Here is a 19,958-nt window from a genome sequence, read left to right on the forward strand (position 1 = left end):
GATATTAATAATGACAACTAACAATTATTACACTTACATGGTGCTAACCCACTCCCTTCTCTAGGCACTTTGTGTGATGTGTCACATGTAATCCTCCCTCTCTCCGGAGGTATCAGTACTTTTGTTGCCTCCATTTCACAGATGAGGAAACTGAGGCACAGAAGGTTCAGTGACTTGCCATGTCTCATAGCTAGCACATAGTGATGGAGGTGAAATCCCAACCCAGGCAGTCAAGAGAGGCCACACACTGATCTGCCTGCACAATTGCTTTTAGTGTCCTTGATCCTGTAGGTTGGTCTTCATAATAGCTCAATGACGTGAATTGACTAAGTATTGTCCCTATTATAAAACTGAAAAATCTAAGGCTCATAACATGCTGAATGCCTTTCCAAGGTTCACAGCAATTAGAGACAGGCTTGGATCTCAAACCCAAGTATTTTTATGACAAACTAGAGGCCCGATGTACGAAGATTCGTGCAAGAATGGGCCTTCCGTCCTCTGGCTGCCGGCACCGCCTTTGCTCTGGCCGGAGCTGCCTTTCCGCCTTCCCATGCTGCCCAGAGGCCCAGAGCTGCTGGGGCGGTGCGAAACGCCTGCATCGTTGCCATGGTGATGACGCAAGCATCCTGCCCCCGGCCTCTTGGTGCTTGCATATGCAAATTAATCCGCCATCTTTGTTGGGTTAATTTGCATACTCACTCCTGATTGACTGGTGGGTGTCACGAAGGTATGGTCAATTTGCATCTTTCTCTTTTATTAGTGTAGATACCTCCCAAGGCCACTAAACTCTTCACTGGCACAGGGGGACAAATACTGACATGTATTGACTGCCTGCCAACCATGTACACATGGTGATCTCCAAGAACAATGAGTCCAGGGACCTATGCCTTTATCCTTGGGACTCTAACCAGACAGAGTAGTAGGACATTATATGGTATCATAGTCACATTAGTAGGACATTATATGGTATCATAGTCACAATGTAAGAGATAATGGTGCCCCATTGTCTTCTACAGGTGGACAAACCCTCTACCAAGGACATCAGGAGCCAACATGCTAAAGGTAAAGTCAAGTCACAACGTTTGACAGAGAAGTAGAGTTCTTTGCTTCCAAAATCTTCTTGCATTTTTGTTTGTGGCCACAGATTTTCTTAAATCAGGGCGCTCTACTGAACTTTCATCCTTCATGAAATATCTACTTTTCCAAAGATTCTCATATATCTTGTGCCTTTTTATCACCTTATTTTATTGATGAAGTAATCGATTGTGAAAACTCATATTCTGGGTTGTGCAATTTCAGAAAGAAATTGTTTTAAAACGTATGGGTTGCATTTAACTTCTAAGTTGTTTTTCTAAACCCCCAATAAAATCACAAGATAGAAATCTAATTTTAAAATGTTGATTAATTAATATGAAAATGGATATTAAAGCTTTAGGCAAAGCAGCTCAATTTGGAGATGAAGATACAGGTAGGAGGCAGAAGGGAACTAATCAATGTCAGTGGTGCTCGAAGCACAAATAGAGGACAAAGAAATGTAATAGGATCATATCCACCATAATTTCTCTCATTATTTTCCCCTGTGTCCCCATCCTCTCTCACAGTGCCCAATTGGAAAACATGACAGTCCCATGATTTATATTTCCCAATAACTGAAACATATCAAATTCACCTTTTATGTGTCTACTTCTATGTTCTAGAACATATTACTAATCCCACACTTGCTTTAATGGGAAAGTTAGGGTCCTAACAGGAAACAGCACACCCAAATTAGGGTAATTTCAGGTAGTTTATTTACTAAGGAGCAGTTTGCTGAGGTGTGTGGGTATAGGGAAAGAACCAGGGATGGTGCCAGAACTAGGGCTAAAGCAGTGGCCACTGTCACCACCCCCCAGACCCAGAGTGATGAGGGTACAGTGGCTGAAGACCAGAAGGGGCACATGCCTTCAGAGGAGCAGTGACCGCTGGTTGAGGGACACCACCAGCCCAAGTGCACTGCACAAGGTGGAAGCCAAGGAAACATATGCCTGGCCTCCCTCTTATCTCCTGGGGCTTCCCAAAGGCTGAGCCGATCCAGAAACCAGAGCACAGGACAGCCCATAAGTGGGCCATTCTAGTGGGTCCCCAGGGCGGAGAGTGGGGTCGAGAAGGTGGAGGGTGGACCTGGAGGAGCAGAGAGATGACCTCAGCACCAGGAAGCATGGTGGAAGGAACAATGAGAGTAGCCAAAACCCAAGCTCTGCCGCTCCCCTGCTGTGGGACCTTAAGTAAGTCACCTAACCCAGCTGAGTCTTACTTTCCTCTTTAAAACGTGAAGGAAGCAGAGCTTGTATGACTATTTAATTCAGTCGCATTCGTGGAGGCAGGAAGGATGCTGCAAAGGTGGAAACAATAGTTGCTCCCGGTACATCTCTGTCTCCATCCTGCATAGCCTCCCAGATCCCCTTCTTCCTCCTATCCCATTCCTAATCCCCCGAAAGTGGGGGCTTTCATATCAGTCCCCTTCAGTCCTTAAAAGTGGCAACAGCTTCAATGGACACAGCACTCGTGATGGCTCTTCTCCATTAACTGATGCACTTTGCTCCTTAGAAACACCAAGTACATCAGTATAGAAAGTATTGTCATATATATGTGTGTGTGTGTGTGTGTATATATATATATATATATATATATATATATATATATAATTGATTTCAGAGAGGAAGGGAGAGGGAGAGAAAGATAAAAACATCAGTGATGAGAGAATCATGGATCAGCTGCCTCCTGCACGCCCCACACTGGGGATCGAGCCCGCAACCCAGGCATGTGCCCTGACCAGTAATCGAACCGTGACCTCCTGGTTCATAGGTTGATGCTCAGCCACTGAGCCACACTGGCCAGGCAGTGTTGTGTCATGCTTCTTGACACAGAGGGAGACCAGATGCAGAGATCCAAGAACAGGCCATGAGCACTTGATATACAAACGTTCCAGGTCACAATTGGACCTTCGTAGATGTTCATTGAGAAATGAGTCCTGGGGAGAAACCAGACAAGAGCAGGACTTCTCAATGCCTCTCTCTCTCTCTCTCTTTTTTGTTCTTTTTTACAGTTTGCTATAGATGTCCACCTTTACTTCTTTAATTACAGAAGCTTCTTTGGGCATTATTTTACCTGTCAATATCTGTGTTTAACTATTAAAATAGTTCTGATCCCAACTTCAACATGTGGTTGGGGGCTTTTTTACCCCACACCACTGAGCTATTCTCAGACACCAACTGGTGCCCTACATGTCAATTCAATTCTGTCTCTATCTACCCCCAGATTCCACAGGTGGAGGGCTTAGTCCTCCACTGCAGACACCAGTCTCAGTCCTGACCGACAGACCGGCCATAGATTGGAGGTTCCCACCCCCCCTTCTTGGGTTTGGTAAATTTACTAGAGTGGCTCACAGAACCTAACGAAACATTTTACTCACTAGATTATTGGTTTAGTATGAAAGGTTATAACTCAGGAACAGCCAGATGGAAAAGATGCACAGGGCAAGGCATGAGGGGAGGGGGAGGAGATTCCATGCTTCCTGAATCTCCAGGTGTTCACCAACCCGGAAGCTTCATTACATGGATAAGAGTAATTAGCTTAGTGGCCATTGATGACTGAACCCCATCTCCAGCCCCCTCCCCTTCCCAGCTTCCAGTTAGACTGAAAGTTCCAGCCCCTTGATTCCATGAATGGCTCCACAGGCAACAGCCCCCACCCTTAGGTGTGGCCTAAAACCTGCCTCAGTAACATAACAAAAGACACCTTTATAATTATCATCACTTAGGAAATTCCAAGGGATTTGGGAGCTCTGTGCCAGACACAGGGACAAAGACCAAATATATATTTCTTACTATAAATCACAATATCACAATTATCCTTTCATTTCTTTATCTACACTTTGCCTCTTCGCACAAACAGATTGGAGTCATTAACAAAAATGTGCTTAATAAAATAGAAGAAAATGAAAATAAAAATCGTAGAAAAATCTAGGTAGCCCATATGACAAAGATAAAATTCGGGATCCTCAGGCACACATCACTACATTCTATTAAGATGCAGATATCAATTGTCCTCTGAGCTTCCCAGGAGTCTAAGCAAAAAGGGGATCATGATGCTTTATGGATATTAGTTGCCCATAACGCAGAAAGCAAACCAAGTCTTCAGGGAGAGCAACAAGGACATACCTTTCAGAGATAAGTTAGTGCTGTCCATCTTACAGGGGATGTTGGCTGGAATATGGGTACCATGGCTACAAAAATAGGACTGTTTTTTTAAAAACAGACCCCAGTGTCCATAGAGGCCATAACTACAGAGAGGACCTCAGTGAAAGCCAGGCATACAGAAGTTTGGGCTTGTAGGGAGTGGGGGAGGTGGTGTGGAAAACTTCAGTAGGAATTATTTTCTTTACATCCTCCCACACGTCCATAATTGATGGTGCTCCATTACCACCCAGAGCTCGAAGGTGCTACACAGAAGAGGAAGCTGGAGAATTGATATGAATGCCCCCGTTTTTAAGATTAGGCATCTTGCTAGAAAATGCTTCAATGATTTATGTGTTTATTACAAACTTCTGTGTTTTTGATGCAAACACATTCTCAGATAATTTATTCATTCTCACAAAAAAACATACCGGGTGGTTCAGTAATGGCAGGATTTTATGGTGATATTTTTCATCAAGTTGAGCAGTTATAGATTTATGTTAATGTACATTTCGTGTCATTTTTCTTACAATCATCTTCTGACATTATCTGGAAACCGTCAGATTTTAAGAACTTATTTTCCCTGAAGCTTGACTTTATTTTCATTCCTGGAAATGGATAAAAGTTTTACTTGAAGGCAAAGTACATATATATAGCGTAAGTTGTCTGTGATGAACCATTAGCATTAACCACAGATTCAGAAGAAATCATCTTTTCAAATGGGGATGGCTGTAATATTCGAATATGGTGTGGCTTAGCTTCCTAACGCTGAGAATAAAGGAGGCGAAAATGAATTTCTCTTTGCCTTGGGTGTACTAGTAAACAAAACACAAACTCTAAACCAATTTCCTTTGAAGTGACAAGCATACCCTACACAAGAAAGAATTTATAACAAAACACAATAAACTACACAAGAAAAGAAAGAGAATTATACAGAGGTGACTGAACATGCAAATCCGGAAACACGAGCTTGTTTGAAAAGAAGCAAAATAGAATTCCACATGATGCCATCGAAAGACCTTTCTACTGGTTGGCTTTCAAACAGATTGAGATGCCAAAGGAATCAGAATCAGAGATGACATTGACTTTAATCTGGTTCAACTCCCTCGTGTTATACAAGAGGGTCTGGCGGGAGAAGTGGCTTGCTCAAGGTCACCAAGCAAGTAGTCACAGCCCAGACCAGAACCCAGTGTTTTGTCAACTATGGCAATGATCTCAGAGTCCCACTGTTGGTGCTAGTATCTAAAATTTATTCTGCAAAGCCCCCCTCCTGTTCCCTAACGGATAGCCTGCTCATCCACCTTGTGGAGAGAGACAAGAATTGATAGATGGTGCTGCCACCAAGTGGCGCAACACAAAATATCACAAAAATGATGGAAGTTAGCATCCTATATATTATATCCTTAACAGATTTAAATGTATTTCAGACACAACCCCTGGCTCAAAAGCAACAGATGCATTAATACAATATTCAGTTTAAAGTGAACATTACAAACTTTAAAAAACCAATCATTGAGATGACAGGGCGGTATTTTGACTCACCACCACTGAAAGTAAGGCTCAGCCCTAACTGGTCTGGCTCAGTGGACAGAGCGTTGGCCTGCAGACTGAAGGGTCCCAGGTTCGATTCCGGTCAAGGGCATGTACCTTGGTTGCAGGCACATCCCCAGTAGGGGGCGTGCAGGAGGAGGCAGCTGATCGATGTTTCTTTCTCATTGATGTTTCTAACTCTCTATCCCTCTCCCTTTCTGTGGAAAGTCAATAAAATATATTTAAAAAAAAAAAAAAGAAAGTACGGCTCAGAGAAAAGGAAAGGCATCTGATAACTGCTTGACAGAGCAAATGTGTTTTCTGATAGAGACATATAAAGTAGCCACAAGTAGGAGACTTTAAAAACAGGCAGCTGCAGTCCTCTGTGATAATGGCCAGGGGAGAAGGTCACTTTGTTTAAAACTGCTTCGTGCCAGGGCCACGAGGAGCCCAGGTCTGGCCAGTTCTCTGTTAAGTATTGTGGGAACTCAGGAAGCCTTCACAGAACAAGGGACATTGGGATGAGGAGTGAGACGGTAACTTCAGGAGGCGTCAAGTATTATTTCTGATGCTTCGGAGCAGCTAAGATGTGGTTGTGTGAATGCTGGTCTTGGGGACAAGGCGCCTTGGGTTCCAACCCCAGCTATAATGCTTTCCAAACATGGAATCTACAAGTATCTTCCCTCTCCAAGGTTAGGTCTCTATAAAATGGAGAAAATAGCACTACATCATAAGGTATTTGTGTGTTTTAAAGGGGATAACCTGTGCAAAATCCACAGCAAAATCAGTCACTGGGACCTGGTGGACCCCAACAAGGGGACACTGAGCTAGCGATTCCCAGAGTTCTTTCCTCCCCCTTTCCCTCTGCCGTTCACCCCGCACTCGGGGGCCTGCCTGACTCTCTCTGTAGACTGAGCATCTATCTACTTGGTGCTCAGCATACAGAAGAAATCTGACCTCGGTAAATGTTGGAATAAGCTAGACTCCTCCATCCCAGAGACCACCGCCATTGACATTGCTGTCCCTACAGTCATTCACAGCACCACGTCTGGCACATAGTGGATGCACAGTAAATATTTATTAAATCAACTCTAAAATTTAGCCCATTTCTATCAGGTATGAGATAAGCACTGCCGGTGTCTTAGGATCACTGAGAGACAAGCCCAGGGCCCTCCATCACACAGTCCCATGAGGTGGGCGCCTCCGGAAGGCAAGGCAAGTAGCCTGGGTTGCTTCTGGCCCCATCTCGGCTCTGTTTTTTTTTTGTTTGTTTGTTTGTGTTTTTTTTTGGAGAGGAAGAGAGAGCTAGAAACATCAATGATAATAGAGAATCATTGATAGGCTGCCTCCTGCATGCCCCACACTGGGGATTGAGCCCACAACCCGGGCATGTGCCCTTGACTGGAATCGAACCCAGGACCCCTCAGTCAGCAGGCCTATGCTGTATCCACTGTGCCAAACCAGCTAGGGCTCAGTTCCAATTTTAAACATAGGCAAATCCTATTCCCTCCCTGGGCCCTAATAGCCCTCCTATAGAAATAGAGTGGGCTCAAGGGTCTCTAGGATTGTGTGAATCCGTGGCTGTGGTTCATGTGCACAAAGCCACCCATCCCGCAGCCCAGGCCCACCCCCTTCAGTCCTAGCCCCTCACCTCACCCCGACTGCCCCGCCTTCCTCCGTTTCCCAGGACACCACGTCAGCAGGAGAGACGGCTCCCCTGGCTAGTTTTGGAAAGATGTTTTTATCCCACATTCCTCTCTAACCCCAGCATAAAGCTGTTCAAGTACATGATCCTAAAACATTGTACTTTATGACTTCTTTGAGGCATTGTCAAAGCAAGTAGGTCCCTCCCACATCCTTGACTTTGCCTTAATTCCTCCCCCCACTCGACCCAAAGACTGGTTTCAGCAATTTATTGCTGGAATACACTTCTGAAAGAGCTTTCTCAAACAGGCCTTGCCAAATACACCTGAACTACTTGGATCATAAGTTGCTTCATATCACTCTTCCATAATCAGTCATCAGGACTCAAAGCCTCATGGTTCCCTTTCATACATCATGGAACTCTTAGTCATGGCAGTACCGTGACTGAGGCCAGTGTTTGTCCTGAGTCTATTTCTCTACTTATACTGATGGTCTGTTTCTAAAGGTGTTGATTTTCATGATCATATTTCGGAGATAAAAGGTATTACCTATGTTTAACACACATTGAATGGTAGCTAAGTGTAAAACAAGTATTATTTTATTTAATCCTAACCATCCAAGGAACTACACTTTGTCACCTGCCTTTTTATGGACATAGAAACAGAAATCCAGAGCATTTAAATAACTTGCCCAAAGTTACTCAGTAAGTGACAGAAGAGGGATCAGAACCCACTTGAGTGACTTCAAAGATCCTATTTGTGATCATTCTATTGTGCCATTGTCCCTTCTATCCAGAAACAAATTCTTGGGTCTTATATGTCTTCTTTCCCAACTGTTTAAATCACAGAGAAGGGTGCCAAAGCTCAGAGAGGCGAAGCATTTTGTATTAAGTCACACAGCTCATTCGTAGTAGCACCAAAACCAGGTCACAGGCAGTGGATCTCTGAAAATAAGGTGTAAGAGCAAAGTTAGAAAATTGACACTACCCAACTTCAAGCCTTACTGTAACGTTGTAGTAATCAAGAGAGTGACATTGAAAGAACAAATAGATCAATGAAACAGAATAGAGACCAGAAATAGACCCACATAAGTATAGTGAGCTCATCTTTGACCAAGAAGCAAAGACAATACAATGCATCAAAGGTATTTTTTCAGCAAATAGTGCTTGGAACAACTGGATAATCACATGAGAGAAAAAATTGTAGACACAGACCTTACACCCTTTACAAAAGTTAACTCAAATGGAAATATAGCCTTAAATGAAAAGTCAAAACTATAAAACTCCTGGAAGATAAAAAGGAGGAACCCTAGATGACTTTGGGTATGGTGATGACTTCTTAGATACAACCTCAAAGACACGATCCATGAAAGAAATGATTGACAAGCTGGACTTCATTAAAACAAAAACTGTTTGTGAAAGGCAATGTCCGGAGAATTAGAAGACAAACCTCAGACTTGGAGAAAACAGTTTCAAAAGACACACCTGATAAAGGACAATTATCCAAAATATACAAAGGACTCTTAAAACTCAACAGTAAGAAAACATCCATCCTGTTAAAAAAATGAGTCCAGGATCTTAACAGACACCTTAGCAAAGAAGGTGTGCAGATGGCAAAGAAGCGTATGAAAAGAGGCCCCACATTGTGTCATCAGGTAAATGCAAATTAAAACAATGAGATACCACTCCACACCTATTCCAATGGCCTAAATCCAGACGCTGACAACACCAAGTGCTGACAGTATGTGAAACCACAGGAACTCTCAGTTGCCCAGTTTTCCTCTTTTCACAATGGATATAGATGCAACACAATTTTAAATTTAATTTGCTTTATTAGCATTTTCTCCATCACTTTCTTAAGCCCAGACAAGCAGCAAAAGAGGAAATCAATCCCTGATTTGTATCATTGGCCAGTGTTCGTGGTGTAAATAAATACTCCCGCTATGGCAAACTTCCAGCTACCAACATGACCCGTGGACATGGCGCTGGGGGAAGAGATGTCATTTCATGGTATTCCCACCATAGGCACAATAGAGGGACATAACTTCAACAGCAAAGATGCTAAAAATGTAGAGGGAAAATTAGAAAGTCATGAGTTTTGAGCATGTGTTACCTTTGTCTTGAATGTAACTCCAGTGGACATTTATATAATTTACTAGAGGCCTGATGCACGAATTCATGCACGGGTGGGATCCCTTGGAGTGGCCTGCAGGGATTGGGCTGAAACCCACAGTCCAATGCCACCTGCAGCTCCTACCTGCCATTCCTGCTCATCCTGACCCCACTACGCCTGCCACGGGCGCTTGCCCAATCAGTCCAGATCAGGAGAGGCTTGCACTGCCACAGCAGTGTTCACCACTGTGAGCCCTGCGTCTGGCGCCTGTCCCAAGGGGAGTGGCCTGTGGGATTGGGCTGAAACCGGCTCTCTGACATCCCCCGAGAGGTCCCAGATTGTAAGAGGGCGCAGGCCAGGCCGAGGGGCCCCCACCAGTGCACTATCGGGGCCGGGGAGGGACCATGGGAGGGCTCCAGGGCATGTCCTGCTCCGTCTCACCCAGTCCTGATCGGCTGGACCCCAGCAGCAAGCTAATGTACTGGTTGGAGCATCTGACCCCTGGTGGTCAGTGTGTGTCATAGCGAGCGGTTGAGTGGCCTTAGCATATATCATTAGCATATTAGGCTTTGATTGGTTGAATAGTCGACCAGTCACCGGACGACTGGACACTTAGCATATTAGGCTTTTATTATATAGGATTTTTAAATTATGGCTGTGTTTAATGACTGCATTGCAAAACCCCTGAAAATGGAACAACCAGCTCTTATAAATTGTTACAAGCTACTCGGACACACCACGAAAACGTCTGGCGATACTTTCTTCTTCTCCGGGAGGTTTTGCTTTAACTTCACAGACCCCTGTGAGGCTGAAACATTCTTCATGGTTTCACCCCAATAAGTTATAGAGGTCAGACTGGGACCAACGGATTGCACAGCCATGCGCTGCTCACCTTACTACATTGCCTCCAAGAAGCTGTCAACTTTGCCGTCTTGTCTCAGACTGGAGAGCCCATGACAACCCAGGTCGGAGGGTGCTAGTTGCACTTGTGGCCGCCAGATGGCGATCATGCCAGACGCATGCCCCTGAACCTGCTTTATTCCATTTCAAGATGGGAAAGACCTAGAAGAAGAAATATTTGGGGTCTTCCTGTGTGATAGACATAAAACTTTTCAGAGTTGGAGAATATTTATGTACTTCACTGGAAGCACATAATTTCCCATTACACAATAATCCTAGTAACAGTGGGTAGCCAAGAAAAGCCATGGATTGGAAGTTCTCAAATCGTTTATTCCCCCCACGAATTCCCATGAAGTGTAACATTCCTCACTTTTCCCCATGCGAAAACGCAGCCGTTCCTCAATCCATTTGTTGACTTCATGAGTATTTATTGAGCACCTGCTATGATTCTGCCCATAGTAAGTAGCAGAATTAAGATTCAAATTCAAGAAATTCAACTCCAATCGTATCCTCTTCCGTTAGCCCAAATACCTGAGGCATTATCACTTTATTAAACAAGACCCTCCCCCCCCCAAAAAAAAAACAAAACACCTGGTTGGATTTTATCTGGGTTATCTTCAAAGCTATATGACAATATGACACGTTGCTCCCTGTATGTCCGGTTTTCTTATTCATGCATTCCCTGATGTTCATCTCTAACTCCTAATTTGTTGGATTTCAATTTTCTAAGCCAGCGATTTTCAACCGGTGTGCCACAAAGATTTTTAAAACGTGCAATATCTGACTTCTTTTCCCTTAGATTGTCAAATTAAAAAATGACAACAGCCAACACAACAATCACCAACCAGTATGAATGAATCAAAATTATACTTTTTTTTTGACAGATCAGCAAAAAATACACTGAGTGGCCAGATTATGATGATCTCTGAATGCAAAATAATCTGGCCACTCAGTGTATATCCTATATAATAAAAGGCTAATATGCAAATTGTCCCCTCAACCAGGAGTTTGACCAGCAGTCAGGCTGGCCAACAGCCCATGTCCCCTCCCCCTGGCGAAGCTGGCCAGACCCCACCCATGCATGAATTCATGCACCAGGCCTGTAATACACACACACACACACACACACACACACACACACACACACACACACTCTGAGTGGCCAGATTATTATGCCTTCAGAGATCATAATAATCTGGCCACTCAGTGTATATATTTTGGTATGCTGCAGAATTGTAGTAATTAGTTTATGTGTGCCATGAGATAAAAATGGTTGAGCCCTAGCCAGGTACCTCAGTTGGTTAGAACGTCGTCCCAATATACCAAAGTTTGGGGTTAACGCATGGTCAGGGCACATACAAGAATCGACCAATGAATGCATAGATAGGTGGAAAAACAAATTGATGTTTCTCTTCCACTTGCTCTCCCTCTTCTTCCCTCCCTTCCTCTCTCCCTCTAAAAATAAACAAATATTTTTTTAAAAAGGTTGGCACTGCTAGCATGGCTCAGTGGTTGAGCCTCGACCTATGAACCAACAGGTCATGGTTCGAGTCCCAGTCAGGGCATAAGCCCAGGTTGTGGACTCGATCCCCAGTGTGGGGCATGCAGGAGGCAGCTGATGAACGATTCTCTCTCATCACTGATGTTTCTATCTCTCCTTCCCTCTCCCTTCCTCTCTGACATCAGTTTTTTTGTTTTAAAGGAAAAGGTTGAAAATCACTGATCTAGGTGATGAATGGGAGAAGCATGATGGCATAAATTACCAAGAATAGGCATGTTTGATGTAGCTGAAGCCCTTGGGGATTTTTGTCATTGCTGCTGCTAATAGCATACCCAGATTATTCAAGTGAGGGAACTGCTAAGTCATGCCAGAGAAAACCCAACGTTACAATGAGGACACAGAACCCTTGGGCTGTGTATCAAAAAGATGCACCATGGCTGAGGCAGAGTTCTTACCACAGCCCACGAGACCCCTGTGACCTGGGCACCACCACCTCTACAACCAATCCTCCCCCATCTTGCCCCAGGGCCTTTGCACTTGCTGTTCCCTCTCCCCAATATTCACATGCCGTGCTCCCTCACCTTCCTCGGCCTCCATCCCCATCAGCTATCCAGGAGGCCTTTAGGAGTCTGCTAAAAACACAACCACCCCAACCCCCGTCTCTCCCTCTCCATGCCCGGCTGTCCCTCACCCTGCTTCATTTTTCTTGTGGCACCTGTCATCACCTGTCATCATAGACTGTTTGTTTTCTATCTCCTGCCACTGAAATGTAAGATATGTGGGAATAGCAGCGTTCTGGTGGTTTTGTTTTTTCGTTTGTTTGTTTTTTTGATATGACATTCCCCAACTACTACATCAATACATATATTGAAAAGGAATCCATGCCTGACCCATGCTATGTGCTCAATAATGTCAGTGAATAAAAGGAAGATGGATGTCCTCTTCTGAACTCCCGGTCACTGAAGCAGATGAGACAGATGTCTCTGGAACAATAAATGGAATGTTCCTATTGAATTCGGACACTCGGTCACTTTATTGAATTGTGTTCCCAGTGAAATGAATTGATCCCCCATAGGTGAGTGCTGGCTATGAAAGAAGACTGCTAGGAAGGCCAGCATCTAGCTTCACGGGGAAGGTCATCAGTACCAGCAGCCAGATGGCTCCCCGGGGAGCTTGGAGGTGAAGCCAATACTCAATAAAATGAGGGCAGGTTCGTTTTCTGTTTTTCTAATTCTGGGCATTAAGAAAGCAACATGGGGTCTAAACTTTTTGGTGATATCACCACAATAGCCAGAGATACAACATGAACTATGTTGCTGCTGGTGGTGCAATATGCCCTGGTTCATATTTTGTGTTTTTCCAATGACACCCATGATTCCCATTGGCCATCAGTGCTTGAACTCACGCCAGGAGGCCTATCCTAGCTATTTAAAGAGTATTTTCCAAAACAGACACAAAATAGGGAGAATGGTAATTCTATTCAGTGAGTTAGTTACTGTAGATGTGGGAGACCCCTGAAATAATCTAGACAAGTACGTGTTGTGTTGTGTGGTGTTGTATGGTGTTGTGTGGTGTTGTGTGGTGTTGTGTGGTGTGTTGTGTGGTGTTGTGTGGTGTTGTGTGGTGTTGTGTGGTGTTGTGTGGTGTTGTGTGGTGTTGTGTGTTGTGTTGTGTTGTGTTGTGTTGTGTGGTGTGGTGTGTTGTGTGGTGTTGTGGTGTGTGTTGTGTTGTGTTGTGTGGTGTTGTGTTGTGTTGTGTGGTGTTGTGTTGGGTGGTGTTGTGTGGTGTTGTGTGGTGTTGTGTTGTGTTGTGTGGTGTTCAGTGGTGTTGTGGTGTGTTGTGTTGTGTGGTGTTGTGTGGTGTTGTGTGGTATTGTGTGGTGTTCAGTGGTGTTGTGGTGTTGTGGTGTGTTGTGTTGTGTGATGTTGTATGGTATTGTGTGGTGTTGTGGTGTTTTGTGTTGTGTGGTGTTGTATGGTATTGTGTGGTGTTGTGGTGTGGTGTGTGGTGTGGTGTGTTGTGTGGTGTTGTGTGGTGTTGTGTAGTGTTCAGTGGTGTTGTGGTGTTTTGTGTTGTGTGGTGTTGTATGGTATTGTGTGGTGTTGTGGTGTGGTGTGTTGTGTGGTGTTGTGTGGTGTTGTGTGGTGTTGTGTAGTGTTCAGTGGTGTTGTGGTGTTTTGTGTTGTGTGGTGTTGTGTTGTAGTGTATTGTGCTCTTTTTGGCAGCTGGATCTTTACCCAAAAGAAATCTTAAGAGGAGATCCAATGGGAAGCAGAAGAAGTGGAGATTTCCCCTTCCTCCCCCCACCCCAATGACGTGGGTATGAGCCAGAACCAGCCCCCAAGCCTCAAACTTCTTAGGAATCCCTGAAGAGACCCAGGGAGTTCTTCAGAGCATATTTAAACCCTCAGAGCATTTAGTCCAACCTTGCCTCACAAATAAGGAACTTGAATTAATGTGATTGCTATATGTAAAAGAATGTCCATTCTAATCAAGAATTAGTGGTTAAGAAGGGACCTGAAATCTTATTCTATCATTTGCTAACTTCAGGGTGGCTGGAAGCAAGATACTTACCTTCCCCACACCTCAGTTTCTTTATTTCCAGCACCAAGGAGAGGATTCTATGAAATTACATTACTGAAGTATTTACCTTGATGCTGGGTACCTAATTTGGTATCAATAAATGTTGCCCTGGCTGGTGTGGCTCAGTTGGTTGGAGTGTTGTCCATACTCTGAAAGGTTGTGGGTTCAATTCCCAGTCAGGGCACATACAGGAGATATAGGAGGCAACCAACTGGAGTTTCTCTCTCACGTCAATGTTTCTCTCTCACATCAGTGTTTCTCTCTCTCTCTCTCTCTCTTTATTTCTATCTCCCTCCCTCCCCCTCTCTAAATTCAATAAACATATCCTGAGATGAGGATTAATTTTTTTAATGTTAATTGACATTATATCAAGATTATTCAAACAGAAATGATTTCCACTTAAATATGCATTTAAAAAATGGTGTGATGACATTTTCTGTAAACTCACTGCTGTTCCCTCTCATGTTTTAGGAGACAAGCTCTCCACGAGAAACAAGGTAAGAAGAATCATGAAAATGCGTGCATTACCCACTCCTTACTTTAGTGGCATAGGAATGTGGATGCTGTGAAGGCTGAGATATCGCTTGAAAACTATATCCTGGAAGTGTAGTTGGGATTTGTAATTTCTGTTTGTAAATCAAAAAATTCTTACCCACTAGCTTGGCTCATACAACAATAAATTTAACTTCGATTCTCTTTCCTTTTGCAGACTCCCTTACCACCTCCTCGGTAAGACACTTAGATGGGTGCTTTGCTCTGCTATATGCTTAGATCATAAGTTCAGTAATTTGAAAAGTTCCAAAATTTAAAAAAGGAAAACACAAAAAGTTGACATTGAAAAATATTAATGCGTTAGCCAACAAACTAGATTAAATAAGCCTTCATTCATCCACTCAGTCATTCATTCATTCATTCACAGTTGTCCACTCAATATACCCTCCTCATCATTGCTTCCCCTGTTCCTTCCTGCTTCTCTCCCTTCTAGTCCAGAAATCTGCCAGATAGGACTGGCCCTGGGACATGCCTTCAGCGGACTTGTAGCAGCTTACATTTACATAAGTACATACATAAGTACGAAGAGTATTACATGTATGAGTACATAGACACGGAGGCGAGAGAAACAGACGTGAATTCTTGGGCTTTGCTGAGGCAGCCACTGCTGTTCTCCTGGGAACCGTCATTCCCTCCTGGGAACCGTCTCACCGCTGCTCTCTGCCCTCCCGGAGGGAAGTCCCTGAGCCAGCGGCTGAGTCATTTCCTCCCCGCGTTCCCAGCGTCTGTCAATAGCGCCCCATACCCCTCACACGTGAGCAAGTGGATGGTGAATACGTGGGTGAGTGGGGCAGCCCCTGACGTTCAAGCATGTCCCCATTTCTTTGGGAATTTAAACAGCGCGGATATCCCAGTCTGGGATAAATGGAAGGCTATTGTGATATTTTGTCCCCGGGCCTCCTGAAACGCAAACAGGTGGCATGTTGAGGAACCAAAGACACCCTGTAGAAAGTCACATCAGAGCCCGGCCAGCGCGGCTCAGTGGTGGAGCACTGACCTATGACCCAGGAGGCCACGGTTCAATTCCCCGTCAGGGTACATGCCTGGGCTGCAGCTCAATCCCCAGTACGGAGTGTGCAGGAGGCAGCCGATCAGTTATCTCTCCCTCCCTCTCCTTTCCTCTATGAAATCAATAAAAATATATTTAAAAAAAAAAAAAAGCAAGTCACATCAGAAAGCAGAACCAAAGCACAGAGCACGTGGCAGGGAGGTAGATGTGGGCTCCTTAGGCAGCTACATGCCGCCCGGGTGATCGCAGCACCTGAAATGGACCAGGCGGAGCTGTAAGCAACGGCCCCCCGACACTGACGCGCACCACCAAGGCGGGGGCCACTGCGGGCAGGCGTGTGGGGAGCCACCTGCACCACAGGCTTCTCACTTTCCCCTGTGACTCTTCACACAGGCTGCCTGTTGTCACTCTTCCAAAGAAGTACCAGCCCCTGCCCCCAGAGCCAGATGGTGACGTGTCCCCGTCCCCGCAGAGGCACCCCTTCCCCGAAGTCCAGAGGGGGCCCAGGTGAGAGCCTGGCCATGGCTGCTGGTGAAATGGCCGGGGAGGGAGGGGGGGACACCCTGGGAGGGGGTGACAGGGACAACCCACCAGTCCCCTCTCAGATCAGGCTGCCTAAGGGGTGGGGAGGGGCCAGTTATACCTGGAGGGGAAATAGTCTTAGAAACTTGTCGCTGGATTCTTTAACCAAAAACACAGCTTTTTGGTAATGAAGTGAGTTATTGAAAGAATGGCTCACTTGAGACATGAATTAGTTACTCAAGAAAATGTTAAATGCCAGCACAGAATCGGGACTTTTTATGTAAAAACGACCAAAAGGTGGTTGTTCAGGCTACTGGGGGGACAGTATGGGTCCCCAGCTTCCCGTCACCGTGAAGTGTATGTGTATTTCATCCAAATACAGCCATGTGCGAAAGCTTTACCGCCTCTGTGACAAATAAACATTACTAAACCAGCTCTCAGCCACGAGGTGCTGAAGACAGACCTCACTCCCAAAGGCATGGGGCGTGGGCAGGCAGCTCCGATCTCAAAGTGTGACAACACGATGGGCGTATTTCCTCCAGCATTTGAATGCCCAGAATCACCTTGTTTGAGAAGTCAGAGCACCCTGGCCGGCATGGCTCAGTGGTTAAGCGTCGGCTCATGAACCAGAAGGTCACGGTTTGATTCCGGTCAAGGGCACATGCCCAGGTTCCGGGCTCGATCCCCAGTAGGGGGCGTGCAGGAGGCAGCCGATCAATGATTCTCTCTCATCATTAATGTTTCTCTCTCTCTCCCTCTCCCTTCCTTTCTGAAATCACTAAAAATATATTTTTAAAAAGAGAAATCTGGGCAGAGATTAGCGTTGCCCTCGTGTCCCGCACAGAATGAGGTGCACTGTCTCCCTGCGGGCTTGACCCACAGGCGGGGCACCAGGGTTTTTAGAGTGAGTCTTTCTCTCTGATACAGAAGTTCAAAATACCAGGCACGCTTACAGCTTCTATGGAAAACCCACTTATCGCTGACGAGGGCCATTGGAGAGCCTAAAATGTCATCTCCCCTCTTCCTTTGCGGTGAATGTCTCTCCATCTGTCCGTCCTTCCCAGGTTCACACGCACATACAGCTTCCAGGCCACACCCCCTTCACTCCCCGACACCAGTTCCTGCCTCCTCTGTCCCCTCCTCTGTCAACACAGTGTGTAGGCAGGGACAGGAGTTCTCATGTCGGAATTCAGACAGCCCAGGTTGAAGTCTATGAACCCGGACAATCAATGGGTCTGGGCTGCCTGTCACTATTTGAGCCAATTCAGCAGAGACAGGGTTGAATCCTGTATGAGCGTTTATTCCAATAATGCCGGCAGTATGGGAGAGCAGCAGGTCATCCACAAACATCTGCTCTGCCCTCCACTCCACCATAAGCCAGCTGCTTATATTGAGTAGAAGGACAAAGATTACACGGGGAAGTAGGCAAAGGGCCAAAGGGCAGTTAACAGGTAAAGCGGCCTGGAGATTTACAAAGGCCTGTGGGTATGCAAAGGCTGGGGTCTTCAATGGGCTAGTGTAGGCAAAGGTCTGGCGCCTCTGTTTTCTGCAACAAGGTTGATAATCTTTCCATGATAACAGGCAGCTCCTGGATGGGGAGGAGGGGCTGCATTTCCAGGTGAGCTCCCAGGGCCTGCATGCAACTCCCAGCAGGTTAGAATGCGCCTTCTTTAATCAGAACAACTCAATCACAGAGCGTGATTAGTATTTCTTACAATTATAGTTGGTCCCCAATATTATGTTTCTGCCCCTATCATTTAGGCTCTCCTTCTGAGCTAGCAGGTTTAGGGCCCGGGACTTCACCTGGGGGTGACTGTGTCTCCCAGGGAGTTAGCAGTGCCTGGAGACCTTCTGGCTGTGACAACTGGCATGGTGGCTAGAGAGGCCAGGGATGCTGCTAAACACCCTACAGTGCACAGGACGGCCCACAGCACAGAGGTCACTACCAAGGTTGGGAAACGGCCTTCTGGCAAAGGACTAACCTTCCCTGAGGTTTTTCTCAGCAGTGAGGTGAGAGGACTGTTCCTCCCTCCTGCCCCCTGGGCTAACGGGAGGATTAACTGATTCCTGACCAGCTCGGAGCGGTGCCTGCCCAGCTGTCTCTATCACCAACCTTCCTTGCTCTGCTATGACCCGGAGCCCTTTCTGCTGGTGCCTCTGCCATCTCATAAATACACCTGAACACAAGTCTGTCTCCTCCAGCCGGAAAGGAGGGACTGTCTCACTCCGGTGTGCGTTCCCCGGCTCAGTGTCCGGCACAGAATGGATGTTTGATAAATGTGTATTCCCATCTGCGGCCTCCAACGGGGGTCCGAGCCAGACCAGGAGGCACCACGGGTGCTCTGCTTTGGTTTCTGTTCTCAAAGACAGAGACCAGGAGGCAGCAATAATCACAGGCCATCCACCCCATGAAGCGGTGTCATCAGAACTAGAAATATAAAACGTAGCGTCCCTAGAACTCCCGGGCCAATGGGCTAGGATGGTGACACCAGCTCATTTCACGTGGAGAAAAGAGGGTTGTTCTCTCTGGGTTTTTGTTTTGTTTTGTGCTGGTAAGAACAGGACAGCAGGACCCAGCAGACCCGGGTCTGGACCCCAGTTCAGCCACTTCTGGCCGGGTCATTGCAGAAAGCTCTTCAACAGCTGAGCACTGCTCTCCTCATCTGGGAAAAGAAAATGACCATCGCATGTGACAGAATGTGCTGAGGAGGCTTGTGATTTGTCTAAAGTGCCCAGGACAAGATCTGTCACCTCCTAAGGAGGAAGAAAACCACGTAAATAGCATCTCCCCCAACTCCCGCCCTGCCCATCCCCAACAGAATAAGGTGTCCAGAGCCCAGTTTCCTGCAAACAGAGCCTAGATGTGCTAATGCAATGCTGCTCCTCCCGGCTTCACCTTAATCTTTACAAATATCATTTTATTGCTTTCAGAGAGGAAGGGAGAGGGAGAGAGAGATAGAAACATCAATGATAAGAGAGAATCATTGATCAGCTAGCTGCCTCCTGCACACCCCCTACTGAGGATTGAGTCCGCAACTCAGGCATGCGACCGGGAATCCAACCGTGACCTCCCGGTTCATAGGTCGACGCTCAACCACTGAGCCACACGGGCCAGGCAGGAAGCCCTTTTTAACGGTACTATTCCCAGTGTCAGTTTTAATTGCCCTGAGAGGTGAGGCCCAGGTATCAGGATTTTTTAAACTCCCCCGGTGAATCTGAAGGGCAGCCAGGATTAAGAACCCGGAGGGAACCCCGTTCGGGGACACACTGCGGGGAAAGCTGGGACAGTCCCGGCTGCACCTGTCTGCGCCCCGGCTCTGGGGTCTGGAGCGATGCTCCCTGAACTCCGCGCGGGGCCCCGCACCCCCGTCTGGGTCCGAGGGGCAGCACCC

At 46.0% G+C, this 19,958-nt stretch overlaps 1 protein-coding gene across 1 annotated transcript in view; it reads left to right on the top strand.

The window, feature by feature from the left end:
• CLNK (cytokine dependent hematopoietic cell linker) overlaps window positions 1-19,958 on the top strand; it is a gene marked incomplete at its 5' end in the record, with an annotated part of 90,490 nt that overhangs the window by 30,957 nt on the left and 39,575 nt on the right. The window contains 4 exons of the mRNA XM_080656097.1: window positions 1,017-1,062; window positions 14,955-14,980; window positions 15,193-15,212; window positions 16,438-16,551. Coding sequence (XP_080512223.1) covers window positions 1,017-1,062; window positions 14,955-14,980; window positions 15,193-15,212; window positions 16,438-16,551 — 206 coding nt within the window. The remainder of the gene's footprint in view (window positions 1-1,016; window positions 1,063-14,954; window positions 14,981-15,192; window positions 15,213-16,437; window positions 16,552-19,958) is intronic.

Source organism: Plecotus auritus (assembly GCF_963455305.1).
Source record: "Plecotus auritus genome assembly, chromosome: 1".
NCBI lineage: Eukaryota > Metazoa > Chordata > Mammalia > Chiroptera > Vespertilionidae > Plecotus > Plecotus auritus.